The 21,873-nt window shown below is 35.3% G+C and overlaps 1 protein-coding gene across 6 annotated transcripts in view; it reads right to left on the reverse strand.

Moving 5' to 3' along the window:
• WWP1 (WW domain containing E3 ubiquitin protein ligase 1) overlaps positions 1-21,873 on the reverse strand; it is a 119,412-nt gene that overhangs the window by 55,699 nt on the left and 41,840 nt on the right. For 5 of the 6 annotated variants that reach the window (XM_045561545.1, XM_045561548.1, XM_045561546.1 and 2 more), the window contains exons 6-8: positions 6,654-6,791; positions 6,491-6,557; positions 3,656-3,840 (exon numbers count right to left, since the gene is read on the reverse strand). In XM_045561545.1, coding sequence (XP_045417501.1) covers positions 3,656-3,840; positions 6,491-6,557; positions 6,654-6,791 — 390 coding nt within the window. The remainder of the gene's footprint in view (positions 1-3,655; positions 3,841-6,490; positions 6,558-6,653; positions 6,792-21,873) is intronic. The other variant, XM_045561549.1, reaches the window with a different exon arrangement.

Consider the following 21,873-nt stretch of genomic DNA (forward strand, 5'->3'; position numbering starts at 1 on the left):
ATGTAATATGTTATACATAGAATATGCACATTTCCATGCCTACCACACCTCCAACAACAAAAACTGATTTTTGAAGTCCTTAATTAGAAAAAGGAATACCATTTTGTATCAACACCTTAAAATAATAGAGACTACCCATTCCTTGAAAACGTACCTAAATTCATCCTACTATTCAGATGAGCAATCATACAAAAAGACATTGGTTAAACAGTTGCTACCAACAGCACAGGTTCCGGAAGCCTTTGTAAACCAGCCAATGGTATGATGACAGTTGGATTGTTCTGTCAGATGTCACCAACAGTAATCAGAGAAGTTGCAAAGGTTGGGGGAATACTATTTGAAGGCTATCATAGTATAAAAGATGAACAGTACACCTTTGAGACACTATAAAAACCACACACATCAAAGGGAACAGGAAAGCAAAGTGCACAGAGTCAAGAGCTTGATGTCAATTACTGCTCTTCTACTTCCTAGCTGTGACCTTCATCAGAGAAAAGGGAAAAATACTAGTATCTATGTCAATGAGTTACTGTGAGAATAAAATCAGTTAATGGGTACACAATATTTACAACATGCACAGCACAAATGTTAACTATTATAATTATTATTCACATTGTCCTAGGTTTCCCTACAGTTAATTTATAATGGAGCCTTCATTTCTAGTTCCTCACATGTTTTATTTTTACCTTAAAATTTCAGGCAACGATAAATAAAAAAGAAATGTAAGAAGTGAATTTATTACCAATGAAAAGAGTCTCTAATGTATTTGACAAGCTGTAGAGTATAAATGAGATTCTACAATGAGAAGAGCCTCAGTTAATTCCTTCTCCCTTACACCAACATCTAACTATGCCCAAATGCTAAAACATGCAACTAACTTGTGGTCAATGGATACTTTCGCCAATCTACTCAAACAACTAAATGTTTCAGGAATAAGAGTTAAAGCTCCAAATTCCATATACAGATTGAATATCCCGTATCGAAAATGCTTAGAATGAGAAGTTTTTCAGATTCCGGATTTCTTTTTTCTTTTTTTTGATTCTGAAATATCTACACTATATTTACCAGGTGAGTATCCCTAATCTAAAAAACCCAAATATGAAATCCTTTAATGAACATTTTCTTTGAGCATCATGTAGATTTTGGAGCATTTTGGATTTCTGATTTTCAGATCAGGGATACTCAACCTGTTTTAGGAACAGGAACTGTTTTAACTGGTCTGTTCTTAATTTAGAGATAATTCTGAATAATCTAAGATGATAGTTCCTTTTCTGCTTTGCTAATACAAATCTCCAAAGCAAATGTTCTCACTAGAAAGTAGGCCAGAATCAGAAAATAAATGAATTTTACTCATTAATTTTACTATGATTATATCTCTTCTTCTCTGTTTTCCAGCCACCTTAAATTAAGGACAAAAAGTTTTACTTTTTATGAGTACTTGAGAAGCCTTCTTTAAGTCAACTTCTTTTTTTTTTTTTAAAGGGCAGCATTATTAAAGAAATTAAATTTTAAAAATAACATTCATATGTCAGTTCCCATGTTTACAAAACCGCTCATGATAACTTTTGGTAAACACTCCCAACCCCAAGCTTGGGTATAAATAAACTAAGATTTATCTACAAGACTACCTATTTTAATGTAATTACTGAACTGCTTCTTTACATGTTTCTATTTTTGAATACCTTCCCATAATAGAGAAACAGGAAATAACATAGGCTCTAAAAATCAAAAGACCAGGATTTCAACTCAATCCCAACACACATGCTAATAATCTTAAATAAGTCCTAAGATGTTTGTTTTAGGAGACTTATCTGAAGGAGTTAATATATAAAGACCAAACAGGAAATAATTTATGAATCTTGCAGCTGAGTTCATTGAAAGACAGAATTATAAAGGAAATCTTCCTTAGGAATTCTTTCTATAATAGAGGTTGCTTTTGGAAAATATAAAATCTTACAAGAGCTATTTAACTCACAGAATATTTTTCTACCAAGTAAAATGCTAAGAACAAAAAATTGGTATACCAAAAGATAAGTTAAAAGAACCATTCATTACTAACTTGTACTAACAAATTAATTTGTTGAACTTCTTTCAGAATATATTTTATGTCAAAATGTGGTGTATGTATACTACAGAATACTATTCAGCCATAAGAAGGATGAATTAAGGCCCTTTGCAACAATCTGGATGGGACTGGAGACCACTTAGGCTTTGTGCTTCAAAAAAATGCTATTTAATCTATGATATAAAATATATATATTTTTTTTATTTCAAAATATTACAGGGATACAAATGTTTTGGTTACATGGATGGCCTTTGTACTGCTTGAGTCAAAATTGTAAGTGTGCCCATCACCCAGACAGTGTACATGATTTCACCCAACCACTCCTCCCCATTCCCACCTGCATGATTTCTGTTGAGTTTTACTTTCATCTGTGCACATGAGTGCTGATCAGTTAGTTCCAATTTAATAGTGAGTAGATGTGGTGTTTGTTTTTCCATTCTTGTGATACTTCACTTAGGAGGGTGGTCTCCAGTTCCATTCAGACTGTTGCAAAAGGTATTAATTCATTTTTTATGACTGAGTAGCACTCCATGGTATACATATACCACATTTTATTAATCTATTCATGAACTGATGGGCATTTGAGTCGATTCCACGACTTTGTGATTGTGAATTGTGCTGCAATAAACATTCTGTTGCAAGTGTCTTTTGATAAAATGAGGTTTTTTCCTTTTGAGTAAATACCCAGTAGTGGGATTGCTGGATCAAATGGTAGGTCTACTTTTAGTTCTTTGAGGAACCTCCATACTATTTTCCATAAAGATTACACTAGTTTGGTGTCCCACCAACAGTGTATAAGTGTTCCTTTCTCTCCACATCCACTGTTTTGGGACATTTTGATAAAAATCATTCTCACTGGGATTAAGTGATTTCTTATTGTGGTTCTGATTTGCATTTCTCTGATGACTAGTGACATTGAGCATTTTTTCATATGTTTATTGTCCATTAGTCTGTCTATCTTCTTTTGCCCACTTTTTAATGGGGTTGATTTTTTTCTTGCTGATTTCCTTGAGTTCTTTGTAGATTCTGGTTATTAGCACTTTATCGGATATACCATGCGAATATTTTCTCCCATTCTGTACGTTGTCTATTTACTCTGTTGATTGTTTCCTTGGCTGTGCAGAAGCTTTTTTTTTTAATCAAGTCCCATTTATTTATTTTTGCTGTTGCTGTGGTTGCCCTTGAGGTCTTCCTTGTAAATTCTTTGCCTAGGTCAATATCTAGAAGACTTTTTCCTACACTTTCTTCTAGAATTCTTATGGTTTCATGTCTTAGATTTAAGTCTGTTATCCATCTTGAATTAATTTTTGTGAGTGGTGAGAGATATGGATCCTGTTTCAATCTTCTTCATGTGGCTATCCAATTTTTCCAGCACCATTTATTGAACAGGGATTCTTTTCCCCCCTGCATATATTGCTGTCTCCTTTGTCAACTCTGTAGAATCCCTATTGACAGACACTGTAATTTTTAAGATCCTATCACAGAAAAGATGATTAAGAAAGACTGTGCAATAAGGGAAGTGTAGGCACAGATAAATAAAACTTAATTTAGTTTTCATTCAAACAAGGTGTCATAAACAGGCATGCTTACCAGTGTCATTGGCAGGCTCAGATGTGAGTGGTTTGGGAGCTGGTGTATTTTTGGGTCTGGCAGCAACCTGAGACGGAGATGAAGGTGTGTTGTCTCCATTAACTACATACGAACAGCATGAGTTTTGGACTTGTGTGTTTGTAGGTACATGATTATCTATTCCATTAGTACCTTCAACAGCCAACCTTAAAAAAAAAAAATGCCTTATTTCAATGAGTTAAGAACAATGAAATAACTTTTCACTAGAATTTTTATAAGAAATGTTAACTGAGTTCTTAACATTCAATTAAAATGATAGATATAAAGAGTAATAAACAACAATATGGCATGCTCTTATTCCATTAAAGTTTAAATTACTTTCAGTTCTAAATGTAACCATACTGGCAGATAAAAAAAACTGAAATATGCATGTGTACTAAGTCAAAATAAATACAGGCCCTCAAACTAATATTCAAATTGTACATTTTAAATATTTAAGTCTAAGGATATTAGTCTGTTTTAAATGCTCTGAAAATAGTTTTAAAAAACTCATGAAATTATATGAAACTTATAAAAATCAACTCCAAACTATTGCAATTTTATTAAATACTAAAAAGCCGAAAAAATTCGAAGATATGGATTACAAATTATTATGTACTAGCCACTAAAATGATTACATGATGATCAGAAAAAGCTAAATATTATTCCCCAGAATTATAAGAATTTATAGTATATAAATTAATTGCAAATAAATAAACAAAAATAATAACTACAAAAGCAAACATTTTAAGTCTTATTGGCAGTGGGCAGGAGTTGGACAATATCATGCAAGAGACCAAGAGAGCTTTTCCAAATACACAGGTCATCCTATATCTTTTCTCCACACAGCAACCTGAGTGTTACTTTAAAAATATAAATCAGATCATGCCCTCGCCTGCTTAGTCAACTAAGCTTTTGGAAATCAGCACCATTTCTACCCCAACTCTCTCTAATCTATTTCTCTCCAAGCTCCTTCTTATTCACCTTGCAGTAGACATAGTACATCAATTTTACTGACTATGAAAAACATGCTGAAAAATCTTCAAATATTTATTACAAATTATTGTATACCAGGTGGTAAAATTATAATGACTACAAGATTATCATAAAAGGTTAAATATTATACTACGGAGTTAGAAGAATTTGTAGAACAAAATTCACTATAAATAAACTCAAGGTCTTTGAAGTTGCTATTTCCTCTGCCTGGAATGCTGTTCCTTCAGAACTCTGCACCTATGGTTCATTCTTGGCTTTTTAATTTTAGCTCAAATGGCACTTCTTCAGAGATGAACCCCTACTATCTCTCTTTAAAACAGGCTCCCTTTCATTCCCATCACTTGTCCTACTTTAAGGACTTCATAGTTCTTGCTGCTATATCCAATTAGCTTGTTTATTGCTTCTGTTGTTTACTATCTACCTTTATCCCACCAGAATGCAAATTTCATGGTAACAGGGCTTTGTTTGGACTAGCATCAGGCACCAAACAAGTACTTAATAATTATCTGTTGAATAAACAAATGATTAATGAATCCCACCCTCCTTTCCTTTGTCACCTATATTTTTGGAATGAGATGTGTTTAGGAAGTTTGGGCAGGTAAAGTCTGTAAAAAGCTCTCATATGATTATGATTTGTACACCCCTCCCCAACCACCCAGCAAGAATTACTGATTCAGGAGTCCAGGTAAAAAAAAACCCATCTGAAGTTTTCCTGGTTCTGTAGAACTAATCTTTAATGCAAAATGTGTTACTATGCAACAAACATTATTAGGTTTCAGACTGGTAGTAATTCAAGCTCCTTTACCCACCTAAAATAAAATTGTATTTTAAAAATTATTTGAACACTAAACATATTTATTTAAGCCAAATATATGTTCAGAAGGCATACTTATACTCTGAGACTCATTTAATGGCAATTTAGGAATAATGATATTAATAACTTTATAGATTAATAAAGATCACACTTTATCATATACAAGTATGCTTTTTCAAACATAATAAATCTTACAATACATTTTTACATTTTCACGTTAATTCCACTATATTTGATCTATTATACATTTTTATTCCAATTTAAATTATTTCAAATAGAGAGCCTCTATTAATTGTCATGAAATGTGAATGCCAGGGAGGTTTTGAAATGGCAGGATGGTTTTAGAGGAGTATTTATCTTCTCATCATCTACAGAAGAATGCCAATTCAGACCGAAATAAGATACCTCTTTTTCCACAGTATCAAATTCTATTTACCAGTAAGATATGACTAAATATAGATTTTTAAAAGCCATTCTCAATTAAAAAAATGAAACACTGTACATGCTACAACATAGATGAGCCAGGAAACATGCTAAGTTAATAGAAGCCAGTCACAAAAGGTCACATATTGTATGAATCTATTTGTATGAAATGGCCAGAACAGGCAAATCCATAGAAACAGAAAGCAGGGAGCAGGGAGCAGGGAGAAGGCAGGAGTAGGGAGCAGGGAGGAACGGGGAATAACTCCTCATGTGTACAGAGTTTCTTTTTGGGAGAGAAAGTTCTAAAATTAGACAGTGGTGATGGTTGTACAACTCTGTTAATACACTAAAAACCACTGAAATGTATACTTTTCAGAGAGTGAATTTTATGGTGTGTGTATTATATCTCAATAAAGCTGGGTTTTTTTAAACCACTTTTATAAGAATTCAACCAAATGACATGTTTAGATAGATGCAAGCTTTTACATTCTGTGGCAAATTCTAAACTAAGGTAAAATTTAAAACTTCATTACGTAGGAAATGTTACATCATGCTGCCACAAATACTAAAATAAAACATTCTACCTGGTAGTTGTCCTTGCTGAAGGCTCTCCATTTTCATGTAAGGCATCACCATTTTGCTGTATTTCTACTGAACAATAAGAAAAAAATAAACTAGGTTTTTATATACTTCTTGCCGATTCTTTTTCCTTAAAATTTTATAAACACATAAAGTTAATTAGCTTACTGGTTGGCGATGAGCTGCAGTTTGTTAGATTTTCTTGCTCAATCACCAATCCATCAAGCACAACTGTCAATTCACCAGTTTGCACTATGCCATTCTTGTTTTCCAAGGAAAGTTTTAATTGTTCTTTCACTCTTTCCACTAGAAAAAAGAATATCCTAATTTAAAAGTTTTTGCCACACACAAAAATGTTTAGAAATCAAAACTACACTTCAAGAATTACCTTAATTCAGTATTTGACAGCTACATTTGAAAGAAATTCTTTGCATTTTTATCTATAGACCCTTCTATACTATGCCAGAATGAATCCTTTTTACATCTAGTTAAGTAACTCCTCTTTCCCAACCCCACATCCTTAATATCAACTTTAATTGTCTCTGTGCATATTATAAACTACAGATAACATATAAATATATCTAAATAAATGCAGCAATTGCCTACACTTGCTCTTCAATTCAAGGTATCACAGAGGACTCGCAGTTGAGACAAAATTTCAGCATAAAAGTCGGGTGGCTTGAATTCTAGCTCCGCTACTTACTTGCTGTCCCTTGAATAAGTTATTCAAATTTTTTAAGCCTCAGTTTCATCAGAAAATGGAGATGATAAGAGCTTCAAAGTAAAATGACAGTCTTGAGGACCAAATGTAAAACCACCCAGAAAACACTAACATCACATCTGACATATGGTAAGTGCTCAATAAATGCTAAGTACTATGACAACAGTTTATTATTATTTTTTTATGTAAGGCCAAATACTTCCTTCCCATTATTAGGACATCTAGTTCTTTTTTTTTTTTTTTTGGAGCCAGAGCCTTGCTCTGTTGCCCGGGCTAGAGTGCCGTGGCATCAGCCTAGCTCACAGCAATCTCAAACTCCTGGGCTCAAGCAATCCTCCTGCCTCAGCCTCCCAAGTAGCTGGGACTACAGGCATGTGCCACCATGCCCATGCAAAGAATATTTTTAGTTGTCCATATAATTTCTTTGTAGTTTTAGTAGAGACAGGGTCTCGCTCTTGCTCAGGCTGGTCTCGAACTCCTGACCTTGAGCGATCCTCCCGCCTCGGCCTCCCAGAGTGCTAGGATTACAGGCGTGAGCTACCGCGCCCAGCCTCTAGTTCTTATTTAAACTCAAGGTCATTTTGCTTCAAATTCTATCCTATAGAACATATACTGAAAGTTATTAGCAAGTGGGGAGATGATGATCAAAGGATACAAAGCCTCAATTAGACAGGAGGAATTTTTTTTCCATGAGATATACTGCACAGTGTGATGAATATAGTAAATAACTATTACACACTTCAAAATCACTAGGAGTCAACTAGGCATGGTAGCTAACAATTATAATCCTAGCACTATGGGATGCTGAGGCAAGAGGATCATTTAAGCCCAGGAGCTTGAGAACAGTCTGAGCAAGAGCATGACCCCCTCCCCACAAAAAAATAGAAAAATTATCTGGGCATGCTGGTGTGTGCTTATAGTCCCCAGCTACTTGGGAGGCTGAGGCAGGAGGATTGCTCCAGCCCAGGAGCTTCAGGTTGCGGTGAGCTATGATGACACCACTGCATTCTAGCCCAGATGACAGAGCAAGACCCTGTCTTAAAACAAAAAAAAACAAAAAAAAAACCTCAAAGTAAACTTCAAATGTTCTCACCATAAAAAAAAAGTATTTGAGGTGACAGATATGTTAATTAGCTTTATTCAATTATTCTACAATGCATTCGTAAATCATAACATCACCATGCACCACATAAATATATACAACTATAATTTGTCAACTTACAATTAAATAAACGCTAAAAAAGAAAGTTATTAGTGATCACTTTATTATTCAAAATGATACTAATTACTTGAATGTGATCTTCAGTTGCTTTTTGAAGCTTTTGAAATCATGGAACATTTCATTTCTTAAAGTCCTTGACTTTCATTTTTCCTATATTTAACAAATTTCCCCCCCATTTACCAAATGTCCAGTATAAACATGTTAACTAATTATGCAAGTACAGAAAAGCCAAAAAAAAAAAATCTGGAACTACTAATCATTGGACAGATACTCTTCACAAAAAAATTTATGAACCATGTAATAAAAGACAAGCTTACAGAATACCTACTCCAATCACTCGTAGCACCATAAACCTTATTTCCACCCATCAAAAACAATAAAAACAATTAGAGAAACAAGGGGAAATATAAAAGTACCAAAAAAAAACCTACAAAAACATGAATTTTAGCCTTATCTAATAATCTGTATCCGAAGAAAACTATATTGACCAACATTCAGTTTCATTCTTGTCATCTCCCACTATTTAAAGTGTCTGAAACTTGGTGATTTGGCTGTTTTTCCTAAAATACTTAGCTGAAGAGATTCCTAAAGAATAGCCTTTTAAAATCCTTTAGTGTAAGTCTCTTAGTAAATTCTTTCATTTTTTTTTGGTTTATCTGTAAATGTTTGCGTGCTCATTGTTGAAAGATTTGTTGGGCATGCAATTTTATGTTGATAATCATCTCCTCCCAACTCTTTGAAGATATTTTCCCACTATCTTCTATTACTGGTAATTCTGCACTTCTAATTTATAAATCTGTGCAAATGACCTACTTTGCTCTATCAAATCAAATTTCTCTATGGCTGTTTTTAAAATCTATTTGTGTCTTTGGTATTAGGCATTTCAATATTATATGTCTAGTCATGACTTTCTCTTTGCAGTCTTGTTTGGGACAGTATGGATGTGTGGATTCATGTTTTTCATTAGGGTTCAAAAACTTCCAGCCATTATCTCTTAAAGTATATCCTCTACTCCACCTTCTGTTGCAGTGATTAGCAAATTACAGTTCACAGGCCAAAATCTGGCCCATTACCTGATTTTGTAAAGAAAATTTTATTTGAACACAGCTATGCTCATTCATTTACATATTTCCTAAAGCCGTTTTCACACTACAAGGGCAGTTGATAGGTACAACAGAGACTAAATGGCTTGCAAAGTCTAAATAATTACAATCTGGCTTTTTATAGAAAACCCCTGCTTGTGGTGGCTTGTTGCCTTATGTTCATTCTCTGAAATTAGTTTAAGGGTAATCTCTGGGCTTTACTATAGTCAGGCTTTATTCCTAATCTTACCAGTGAGTTAATGGTACCCCCAACAGTCTAGACTAGAAGAATCCAGCCTCAGTTCCCCTATCTGGCTGTTAGCCAAAAGCTCAGCATCCTGAAAGCTACTATCAGTATGGCCCACTATTTTAATTCTGCTTCATGAGCTGTTCTTTGCCACCTCCCCCACCTCCCTGTTTTTTTGAAAGAGAGTTGCCTCTGCCTTTCTGCAAAATCATCAATGTCACAAAGATTTGTTCTATTCAGGACCTAGCAGATTTGTTCTGCAGTGGGAAGTTGTTTACAGAATATAATATTTTATAATTCTGAACATGGAATATTGAGGTATAACATTTTGAATAATAAAATTACAGGGACTATCAAATAAATAATCCCCATCTACTATGTATGTGTATACATGTATGTTACAAGGATAAGGGTACTATTTTATCACAAACCAACTCAGACATATTTATCCATTAAATCTTTGAGAGCCTACTGTGTGCCCAGCATTGTAGCCAGGGACAAACAGGATAAACCCTGACCAGCCTAAAGTAGACCTCCCTATCACTACTTTGCTTATTTCCTTCAGAAGGATTTACCACCACCAGAAATTTTTTGGTTTTCTGTCTACTTTCCCAAATAAACTGAAGTCTCCAACAGAGCAGAAAGATCCTGTCCATCTAATTCAGTGATGTATGTGCTCAGTATCTGACAAAAGGTAGGCAACTTAAGGAACATTTAAAATAAATGATCAAGTTAGTCCTGTCCTCAGGGTTTACTCTTATAAGGGAGAAGCTGACCTTCCCACCTCCTAGACATTCTTTCTTAGCTTTAATAGGACAAGAGAACAACCTGAGTCTCTGAAGAGCTAGATATGTAACTAGATAATTTATCCTATAATATGGATTTGTTGAAAACATACACCCTTCCTGTCCCCACAGAAAACAAAAGATCTTCAAAAATGTTAGTTTTTAAGGTGTTTCATAGATTTATATTTAGCTCAGACTCACATTCTATAATTTTAAAAAGTTGCTTGAACAATATATTAATTATCTATTGCTGAGTAACAAATTATCCTTAAAGTTAGTGGCTAACAATAACTACTCATTATTGCTCGTAGTTTCTGAGGGCTGGGAACTCAGGAGGGGCTCAAACGTGTGAAGTTAGTGCTGGCTGGTGAGAGGAGATCTCAGTGCCTCTCCACTCTTTTCTCAGGAAGGGCTACCTAAGAAGCTTCACAATGGTGACTTACTTCCCACAGTGAGTAATACAGGAGACCAACACAAAAGCTGAAGTGCCTTTTATGACCAAGACTTGGAGGTCGTACACCACCGCTTCTGCCATGCTCTGTTCATCATACAGACCATCTCTGATGCAGTGTGGGAGGGGACGACATGAGGGTATGAAACACCAGATGGTATGAATGCTTGGGGGCCACTTTGGAGGCTGGCCAACATACACGTAAATATGAGAAAAATACGATTTTTAGAAATAAAACAAGTGCATTAGACTATATATCTTGTGACAGCCCAATAATCAGGTTTTCCAATTCCTAAGCCTTTCCGTTACATCATGCTATCAGTCAATGTTCAACAACTCACGAATAAAGTTAAGCTCCCACCTCCTACCATGTAACAAAATAAATTTCAGAATGTATAAAAAAAATTAAAGTAAAAGTAAAATAATATAGACAACTATGAAATCTAGGGATCAGAAAGGACTCTCTGCACAAAACAAGAAAGAATAAAATTTACAGACTAGAAAAATATTAAACTTCTATAAACCAAAACTCAGGACAATAAATAAAAAAGGCTAATGCTTGATAATGCTTAACTGGAAGACACAAGTAACAGCTCTTATAAATTAGTGAGAAAAACCTAAACAAACCAATAAAAAATGAAGAAAGAACATGAGACAATTACAACAGATAAAGTGCAAATGACTGACAAACATCTTACCTTATTAATAATCATAGAAATGCTTTGATAAGAAAAATCTTCATCTTTTTTACCTATTAATGTGGCAAATATTTCCAAACAGGCACTCTCATATGCTACACTGTGTGCACAAATTAGTACAACCTTTCAGGAAGGCCACTGGACAGTTTTGTATAGCTAGAAACTTAAAACTTCTCATTCCTTTTGACCTAGTAATTTCAATACTAAAAATATTTCCAAAGAAGTAACAGAGGCTGGGCATGGTGGCTCACACCTGTAATCCTAGCACTCTGGGAGGCAGAGGCAGGAGGATCATTTGAGCTCAGGAGTTCGAGATCAGCCTGAGCCAAGAGTGAGACCCCGTCTCTACTAAAAAATAGAAAGACATTATATGGACAACTAAAAATATATACAGAAAAAATCAGCCGGGCATGGTGGTGCATGCCTGTAATCCCAGCTACTCGGGAGGCTGAGGCAGGAGGATTGCTTGAGCCCAGGAGTTTGAGGCTGCTGTGAGCTAGGCTGACGCCACGGCACTGTAGCCCGGGCAACAGAGTGAGACTCTGTCTCAAAAAAAAAAAAAAAAAAAAAAAAAGCAAGAAGTAATAGAGATGGATTTTTATCACTGGATATAAAAATACTGTTTGTTCAAAACTTCAACTTCAAAATATTTTATGTTGACAGTAAGTGAAGACAGTAACAGAAGTCTCAGTAAAGTAACTAGATAAAACTAAATAAACAAATCAGTTAATAAGGCTAAAGAAGGTTTCTAAATAAAATTAAATTTTACTCTGCTTTGTCCAGTATCATAAATGACACATTTGTCTGCTGTATTTCCTTCCATTCAATATAAAGAGATAACTGAACTGTTCACTGTAAATAATTTTGGATATAACTCAATTTGAAATGAACTTAATGGATTTCAAAATGCTTTCCCTGACAAAAACTAAGTTCTTGGTTCTATTAACACCATTAAAAAAAAACAATCAGTGTAATTCACAGTGCTTGAACAGCAACCATCTGACTCCTCTCCAGAGTATTTAAAGTGGTTCTCTTAGACTCAAAATTGAAACACAATGTGAAGTTCTGTGTATACTCTAATGCAGGGGTCCCCAACCTATGGTGAGTTGTATAATTATTTCGTTATATATTACATGTAATAATGATAGAAATAAAGTGCACAATAAATGTAATGCTCTTGAAACATCCCGAAACCATCCCCTTGCTGACCCCCAACTCTCATCCCCGGTCTATGGAAAAATTATCTTCCATGAAAACAGTTCCTGGTGCCAAAAAGGTTGGAGACTGCTGCAATGCATATATTAGCTACACTATTCTTATACTTTTCACTCACGAGTATAATGACAAAGATTCTCTCCTTGACCAAACTCCAATCAGGTTCCTTTAAGCTACCTTCTTCACTAAGCCTCAACCTTGACCTAGAAAAACTGCAAACTCTCAGCACAAATGATTTTATCTACAACCTTCTCCCCTAACACACATACACATAAAAGACTTGAACAAACACTACCATAGTTTCTAGCAACTCAAGGCTGCATCCCTAGGATGACCCTAACCCTGCTTAAAGTGCCCACCTGAGAAAGCTTAATGCTGCCAAAGAATCTACTGTTCGTTATAGCCAACCCCTGATGACAGGCCCCTGACTACCTTTTCTTAGAGCTTAAAAGGGCTTACAATGGTGAATCCTTCTTCTGTCTCTTCTGCAAGATGGGAGTGTCTTTCTCAAGGACCAGAAAGCTATTCCTCTAAAATGTAATCAGAAACGATAGGGCCTCTGTTTCTCAGTCTCTGTGGGAGGATAGAATCCTAACTTCAATACTTGCAAGCTAGCAGACACAGTTGGCCTAACTGCATTTATACTGACCAACCTTTTGTAATTTTTCACTTTCTTGACTCTACTGAGACTCCACTCATCCCCTCTCTACTCCATCATTCTCCTTTGAAAAGGCCCAGTCACCTCTGTACAAATTGAACTTGAGTTCAGTTCATGTTGCACCTTCTTCCCTATTGCAAAAATATACTGCTGATTAAATTCTGTCCTGACCACTTTAACCAGTGCCCAGCTTTGTTTATCTGTGACAACAGAGGAATCCCTTTGTAGTTTAAGAAATAGTGAAGCTGAGGGAGTGAAAATATCTCAGATATCAGTATCTAATGCTGGTGGCACAGAGAAAAGAAAGCTAAAAATACCACTATCTCTGCAGAGTTAACTAAATAACTTCCATAACTGGGAATGGTATTCAAGTGATCTGAATGCAGAATGGGTTAACTGAGGCACAAATAATGGCTTAAATCCACTCAAGTTCTGAGACAATGTATTAGAGGACTGCACAAGCAAAAGTTTTGGGCACTAACCAACTAGGCTCATTATACAAAATAAATGAAGGTTAAGAAGAGAAGCTCACTAAAGTGAAACAATTTCCCTACTAAGCTGCAGTTGAATTTTGGGGGGAAAAATACAGATAATTTATGTTGGGTTAGTTGTGGGTAGTTTTTATTTTTAGAAACAGGATCCCACTCTGTCACCCAGGCTGGAGTGCAGTGGTGTGATCATAGCTCCAATCCTGCCCTCAAGCAATCCTACCTCAGCCTCCCAAGTAGCTGGGACCACAGGCACATACCACAACACTCAGTTCATTTGTTGTTATTGTTGTTGTTGTTTTAGGTAGTCTCACTGTGTTACTCAGGCTAGTCTTGAACTCCTGGCCTCAAGCAATCCTCGCACCTCAGCCTCCCAAAGTGCTGGGATTACAGGCATACACCACCATGCCCAGACAGTGGTGAGTTTTACTTAAGGTTACAGATAGCTGTAACAGCTCATATTGTACTATGAAGGATAAAAAAATGCAAAAATAGAAAAAATGCCTATTCAAATTAGTCCTCTACTTTACCCTAAATATATCACAAAGGATAGGTAAAAAACCATGAATTTATGAGAACAGAATACTGGGAATACTGGGGCCTTCAGCAAAGGAAGAAATTAGCCTCATAAACTTGAAGAGGAACAAATGATCCCAACTACAAAATCTATTCTGATATAGCAAACTGTTAGGTTTTTATTATGGTGAAGTAGGGGAGTGGTCAGAGACCATATGTTTTGGATGCTTCTTTTATAAACTCAATGTTTACTGAATGAAGAAAAGTCCCAGTGCTACGAAAGTAAAAAATACAGTTAATTTTAAGGGCTTTTAACTTTACTCAAGTTATCAGAGTATATAAAAGATAAGATATTTGACTTATTGGAAGATAGAAAGCTTTGAACCAAACATATCAAAACAACAAAGGCATCTTTATTTTTTAACACATTAACTGCCATCTGAGTTGTATTTAATTGACACTAGTTTTGAGCCCAGGGCCTCATGGAGCATATGTAACTCACATGCCTCTTCACCTTGGGAGCCATGAGAACTATTTTTCAAGTTGCATGTAACTCACGCAAAGAAAACAATAAAAAATAACCAATTTTTCATTAAACTAGAAATGATCATTTTGTTTTCAAAGTTTTTATTCTATTTTCATAATTAAACACCATGGTCCCAAGGAATTTTTTTTTTCTAGTGTGGCAGTCAATGTGTTAAAAAATCATAAATAAAAAATGAAAAGAAAAGCCTATTGGCTGTTAGCAAATGGGAAAATAAAACTAAAAAGCAACTCAAGGCCAGGTGCGGTGGCTCATGCCTGTAATCCTAGCACTCTGGGAGGCCAAAGTGGGAGGATCACTCGAAGTCAGGAGTTCAAGACCAGGCTAAGCAAGAGCGAGACCCTGTCTCTACTAAAAATAGAAAAAATTAGCTAGGTGTGGTGGTGCACAACTGTAGTCCCAACTATTCAGGAGGCTGAGGCAGGAGGATTGCTTGAACCCATGAGTTTGAGGTTGCAGTGGGCTAATAACGCCACCGCACTCTAGTCAGAGCAACAGAACAAGATTCTGTCTCAAAAAAAAAAAAAAGAATATATCCTTAACTTATATGGAAAAACTTTAAAAATATTAGGCAAATGAAATAAGATTTATTGGTTAATATAAACTACCAGGATTTTTAAATAAAGCCATAAGAGCTAGTATAAAAGAAATGATTTTGTGAAAACTAGAAATGGTAAATATGAAAATTTCAAAACATTGGAGGCAACAAAGAAAGGAGTTACAAACAATATCAATCAAAACCAAAACAACGATCAAGCAAACAAATCACACAAGTGATATACCCAGGAAAAATTATCAATATGATTAAATTATATTAATAAGGGTGCCAGAGGAAACACAAAAGACAAATAGCAGAGAATTGTATTGAGGGAGAAACTTAGAAATCTCTAAATTTAGAAACTTTTCTAAAACAGAACAGATTTCAGGATAACAATTAAAAAAATACATGACGAGCTTCCAGAATTGATCCTTACAAAAGACAACCTAAAGCATGGGCCTGTAGTCCCAGCTACTCAGGAGGCTGAGGTGGGAGGATCTCTTGAGCCCAGGAGTTCAAGCCTGCAGTGCATTTTGATCTTGCCTATGAATAGCCACTGAGTTCTGGCCTGGGCAACACAGGAGACTACATCTCTTAAAATAAAACAAAACAAAAATAAAAAACAAACAAAAAACAAAACCTGATGTGATAAAAAAGTAAAGCTTTACATAAGAAAAGGATAAAAATAAGCAAGAAGAAATGCTATTTTAAAAAATAATACAGATAAATTCTGATTTTGCAACTCAAACAAGGAAATGGTCTAAGGCTACACTGTCCAATATGGTAACCAATGGCCACATGAGGCTATTTAAATTTAAATTTATTTAAAATGAAATAAAATTTAAAATTAGGCTCTTTAGTTACATCAGCCACATTTCAAATGTCCAACTGCCATATGTGGCTAGTGGCTAACAAATTGAATAGCACAGACATAGAACACATCCATCACTGCAGAAAGTGCTACTGGACAGCAACCCTTAGAAAATTGTGTTAAGCGAAGCTAACTTTTCATTATGAAGACAGAAAAAAAATAATATAAAAATATAAAACACCAAAAGAATATGTCAACACAATTTAATGGAACTAGGATTATACAAGAATATATTTTAGAAGATTGGAAATCAAGATAATGGTCAGGATAAGTGGCAATTTAAAGTACACTCTATGTTATTATTCACAGATTGTCCTTTTTGGTACTCCCTTCTTCACAAGATTCTTGGCATTTTATCCTTATTTAAGTGGTTCTAATATACACATCTTCCCAATAAAAGATAAACATGTAATACATAGCACCATTACTAACGAAAGAATAAGAAAATGAGAGTCATTTAAGATATATACAGTAACCATTAAAAATAGTTCAGAATAAAATAATTGTTATGGATCCCTCAAAATGCATGTGTTGAAACCTAATTGCCAATGTGACTGTATTTTTTTTTCTTTTTTTTAGAGATGGGGTCTCACTCTTGCTCAGGTTGATCTTGAACTCCTGAGCTCAAGAGATCCTCCCGCCTTGGCCTCCCAGAGTCCCCGTGTGATAGTACTAAGAGGTGATACCTGTAGGAGGAGATTAAGTCATGAGGGCAAAGCCCTCGTGATGGGTTTACGGCCCCTATAAAAGGGCTTGAGGGAGAGGGTTTGCCCCTTTCTGTCCCTTCTACCATGTGAAGACACAATGTTCATCCTCCAGAGGATGCACCAATAAGGTACCATCCTATAAGTGAAGATCAGGCCCTCACCAGACACCAGACCTGCTGATGCCTTGGTCTTGGACTTCCAGACCCTAGAACTGTGAGAAATAAATTTCTGTTCTTTGTATATTGCCCAGTCTCAGGTATTTTGTTATAGCAACACAAATGCAATAAGACAGTATCTATAGGAAAAATCTCATCCCTAAATCAGAATGATATTCAGTTTCTTCAGTTATATACAGTTATTACAATTAGTTTATTTGTGTTTCTATTTGTGGACTTACTTATTATACCTCTACCCCATTTCAAAAAGGATTTAGAGCAAGTTCAAATAAGTTTATGCTGAAAGATAAGGATAGTTAAAAGTTACATTCCAAGAACACTCAGACAAAAACATTGAGTACACTACAGAGCCTACATCACTGTCAAGACAAAAAAAGAAAAGAAAAACAAGGAAGGGAGAGTCAGGAGAGCCTGCTATATTAGTGGAACATAAAATGTTAGTGGGCCAAATTCATCCATGTGATAAAAATGGACATAATTTTAACAGAAGGAAACTAATCATTAATTTAGATACACTTTCCTTTAGAGATGGGGGTCTCACTATGTTGCCCAGGCTGGAGTAATATTCATAGGCATGATTATAGAACATTACAGCCTCAAACTCCTGGCCTCAAGCAATCCTCCCACTTCAGTCTCCCAAATAACTAATTTTGATGTATGTTTTACACCATTCTCCATAATATTCCATCTATGTTAAAGAATTAAATACAAAAACACCAAATAAATGTATAATTATTGAAAATACCAAGGAAATGATCAGTGATGAAAAGACTGCTTTCAGTAAAGGAGAACTAGCAAAGCATACTCAGAAGATATAAGAAGATTAGTTGGACAGAGCAGGCAGGGTACTAAGAATTATAAGTAGGAAATTAGACAAACTGAACTAAGACTCTGTAAGGTAGTAAAATCAGGAGTTAAACTTGATCTTATAGCCAAGTGACTTTCAAACTGGTTTGAGGAAGAGGGTTCCACAGAAGTTAATTCAGGAACTGCTAGGAGTAAAAAGAGTTAAGGACATGTTAGTGTGTGCACGTGCATGCTTTTGTGGGTCAACACTGTTACGTGTTTTACACATAGTAAAATTTTATATAGAATAAGATTCCATAGTAAGATGTTATTCAAATACATAAGTTTCTCTGTTACAATTTTTTTTAAGTCTGGCTGTTGACTGTGGGAGGCACTGAAATAACACAGATGAATAAGATAGTTTCTATTTTCAAGTTGCTCAATAATTCCATTTTGTTTGTAGTTTATAATTTTTATAAATGCCACCTCAAATTCCTACAATAATTTTCCCACTATCACCAAACCATGCCCTTTCATCCTTTAAAATCACCTTCAAATATCATGGCCCCCACAAATATTTCTCCTGGTTCCAACCACCTCCATATTGCAACAGCTTTCAAAGACTTTATCCTGTCTACCATTCATACCACAAACTTTCTTTTAAGTGTCTTGCCAGAAACCATACTGGAACTTTTCAGGCATGCTAGGTCCAGGGTTCTTCCATAAAAGCGAGATAGGCTTTCACTGTCTCTTCTTTTCTTGTCACAAGACCTAAAACCTCAGTTTTTCTTTCCTCCCAGGAGATTTCTCTTTCACTTCATCCCTTAAAAATCTATTCTCTATAAACCTGTGAGAAAGAGACATACCCCAAAACATCCCTTCACTGGAGCCTTCTATACAAATATACAGATTCTATTCATGTAAGATGCTGATTATCATTTTCTGGATACAGAACACCTTAGAAACATAATACCTCTATCAATAATCTTTCCCCCCTAAACCAGTGAGTGACTCTTGATTTAAAGATAGGAACAAAGAATGTTTTTAGTATCAACTATCTTTATTCATCACTTGCTGTCATGTTTTTCTTGGGTTACCTATTTTGTTCTTAGCAGTTTTTGTTTACTTCTTTTTAAAGGTAAATACCACAATACCTCCAAAATTTAACTATAGTTCATTCAACTGATACCTAACTAAAACTCAGAGTCCAAGTGTTAAACCCAGAGGCTGAATCAAAGGCAACCAAGAATTTTATCATCATTTATAAATGTATTTTTAATTACTTCAAGGCTGTCAAGAACCACAGTAATTTTGTATTACATCTAATCAAAATTAGGCAGCTATGAGAAAACTTGTGTTCTAATCACAACCCTGCAATTACTTGTATGCTCTTGTAAACTAATAACTTAGATGAAGTTATTTTATCAATAAAATGAGTAGCTGGGACTAATACTCATAGGTTGCTTCTACCTTTAAAGCATTGATTCTACCACAAGATTTAATTCTTGAAATGTATTTACCCTTTGTCATGGACTGAATTGTTCCCCCCACCAAATTCATATGTTGAAGTCTTAAGCCCCAGTACTTCAAAATGTGACACTGTATTTAGAGATAGGATCTTAAAGAGGTAACTGGGTTAAAATGATGTCATTAAGGTGGGCCCTAATCCAAATGACTATTGTTCTTTTTTTTAATGACTTTTTATTTAAAACATTTCTGATTCTTTTTGCTTTGTTTTCCAGAGTAAAGCCAAGTATTAAGTAACAGCAAAGTTCACCTGATATCTCAAGGATTTAAAACTACTGAATCCCAGCAGGCCCAATCTGTTATTCACTGCCAACAACCTGCTACTAAAACTATAAACATCCTCCCTTGCAGGCCCAGGGACTATCATGGAAGAGGTAGGCATGTGAGATAGTAAAGGAGGATTTCAAGGGATGGACGACTCTCCAGATCAAGGATAGGAACACAAATGTCTAAACAAATACTAAATGAGAGACGTTGCCTTTTCGGGACACGTGGTCCAAACATTCATCCCAACTGTAAAGAATTTCCTAGTTCCCACAAACTTAGAGTTTCCTAAGTATAACTGTTCTCAGTTATAGAGTTTAAGCAAATAGAGATATAACAAAAATTTATCAGATACCTTAGGACAAATTACTAAAGTGACCAAAAATATTCTGACATAACACAAGTCTCTAAATTCCTTAGCTTAAATGGTTAACAACACTTATGTTTATATAACAAATTGCTACAACTCTGCAACTAAACCCAAGAATACAGTAGCTCACCTCTTATAAATCAATTAATTTTGTAACATTGCCTTTGACATTTTGATTTTTACTCTTATGTTACCTAGAAGGTTTTAAAATGTTGATGGGTGCCTATCCACCTCCAGTTCCATCTGGACTAGAACATTTAATTGGCTCTAAGCCTTTTTGGCTATTAAATCCCCTTGGACACAAGGGTCCCACCATGGGCCTGGATGGATCCAGGGCAGGTAGCTACACCACCCCGGCAATGATGGGAAAAAGTTTGGCCATCAATGCTGCCTCTGACAGATCTTGGCCAAAAGAGGGGAATTGTGAACTAAAATAAAATCTTAAGCCCCCCAGCTGACTGAATGTACCTCGTTGGCCAAGGATACCTCAGAAATACCCTAAAGCTGTGTTGCTGGCCATGAAAAGGAAGGTCAGACATGTCTCCTTGTATTGTTCTTGTAAATAGTAATTTTTGCTGAGGCAGGAAGATTGCTTGAGCTTAGGAGTTCCAGGTTCCAATGAGCTATGATTGTCCCACTGCACTCCAGCCTGGGTGACAAAGCAAGACCCCATCTCTTAAAACAATTTTTTTTAAAAAGAGGAAATTTGGACACTGACACATGCACAGAGGGAAGACCATGTGAATGAAGATACAGGGAAAAGATGTCCATCTACAAGCCAAAGTGAGAGGCCTCAGAAGCAACCAACCTGCCAATACTTTGATCACAGACGTCTAGCCTCCAGAAACATGAGAAAACAAATTTCTGTTACTGAAGACATGCAGGCTGTGGTATTGGTATAGCAACTCTAGCAAACTAATATACCTTTCCATTTCTAAAAAAAATTTACTGACTGCCTAGGATGTGCAGGATACAACTACTACAATTTCTGAAGCCACCTACTCACTGTATGAATGCTTATAAAATTTTATTTTTCCTCTGAGCATATTCTGCTCAATTAAATCTTAAGAGATAACTTTAAGTTTACATAACTTAGAGTTTCACTTCAAAATGTATTGACATTACAACTTTCTTAGATCATTTTGGCAGATAAACATAATCTTAGGATAGAGGATAATTATAATCTTTACATGGAGGTTCAGTACAGTCTAATATAACAGAATTGTAAACAATCTAAATATCCAACAATGGGACCATGGTTAAGTAATAATAATAATCCAGGCAAAGTACTGTAAACTTACTTATGAAACATATTACTTATTTCTGTACCAAAATGAATTTCATGAACCACACCCCCCACAAAAAAAGCCATAAGCTAGCAGGCAATCAAACTTACAATGCTTTAATAGAATATTTTTTAAAAAATTATAATTGAATACACAAAAAATCAACTTGTTATTTTAAATATTGGCACTTTAACCTTTAACCGAGCAAATCTAATTTTAGGAATTAATGAGAAAAT

Source organism: Lemur catta, chromosome 9 (assembly GCF_020740605.2).
Source record: "Lemur catta isolate mLemCat1 chromosome 9, mLemCat1.pri, whole genome shotgun sequence".
Classification (NCBI taxonomy): domain Eukaryota; kingdom Metazoa; phylum Chordata; class Mammalia; order Primates; family Lemuridae; genus Lemur; species Lemur catta.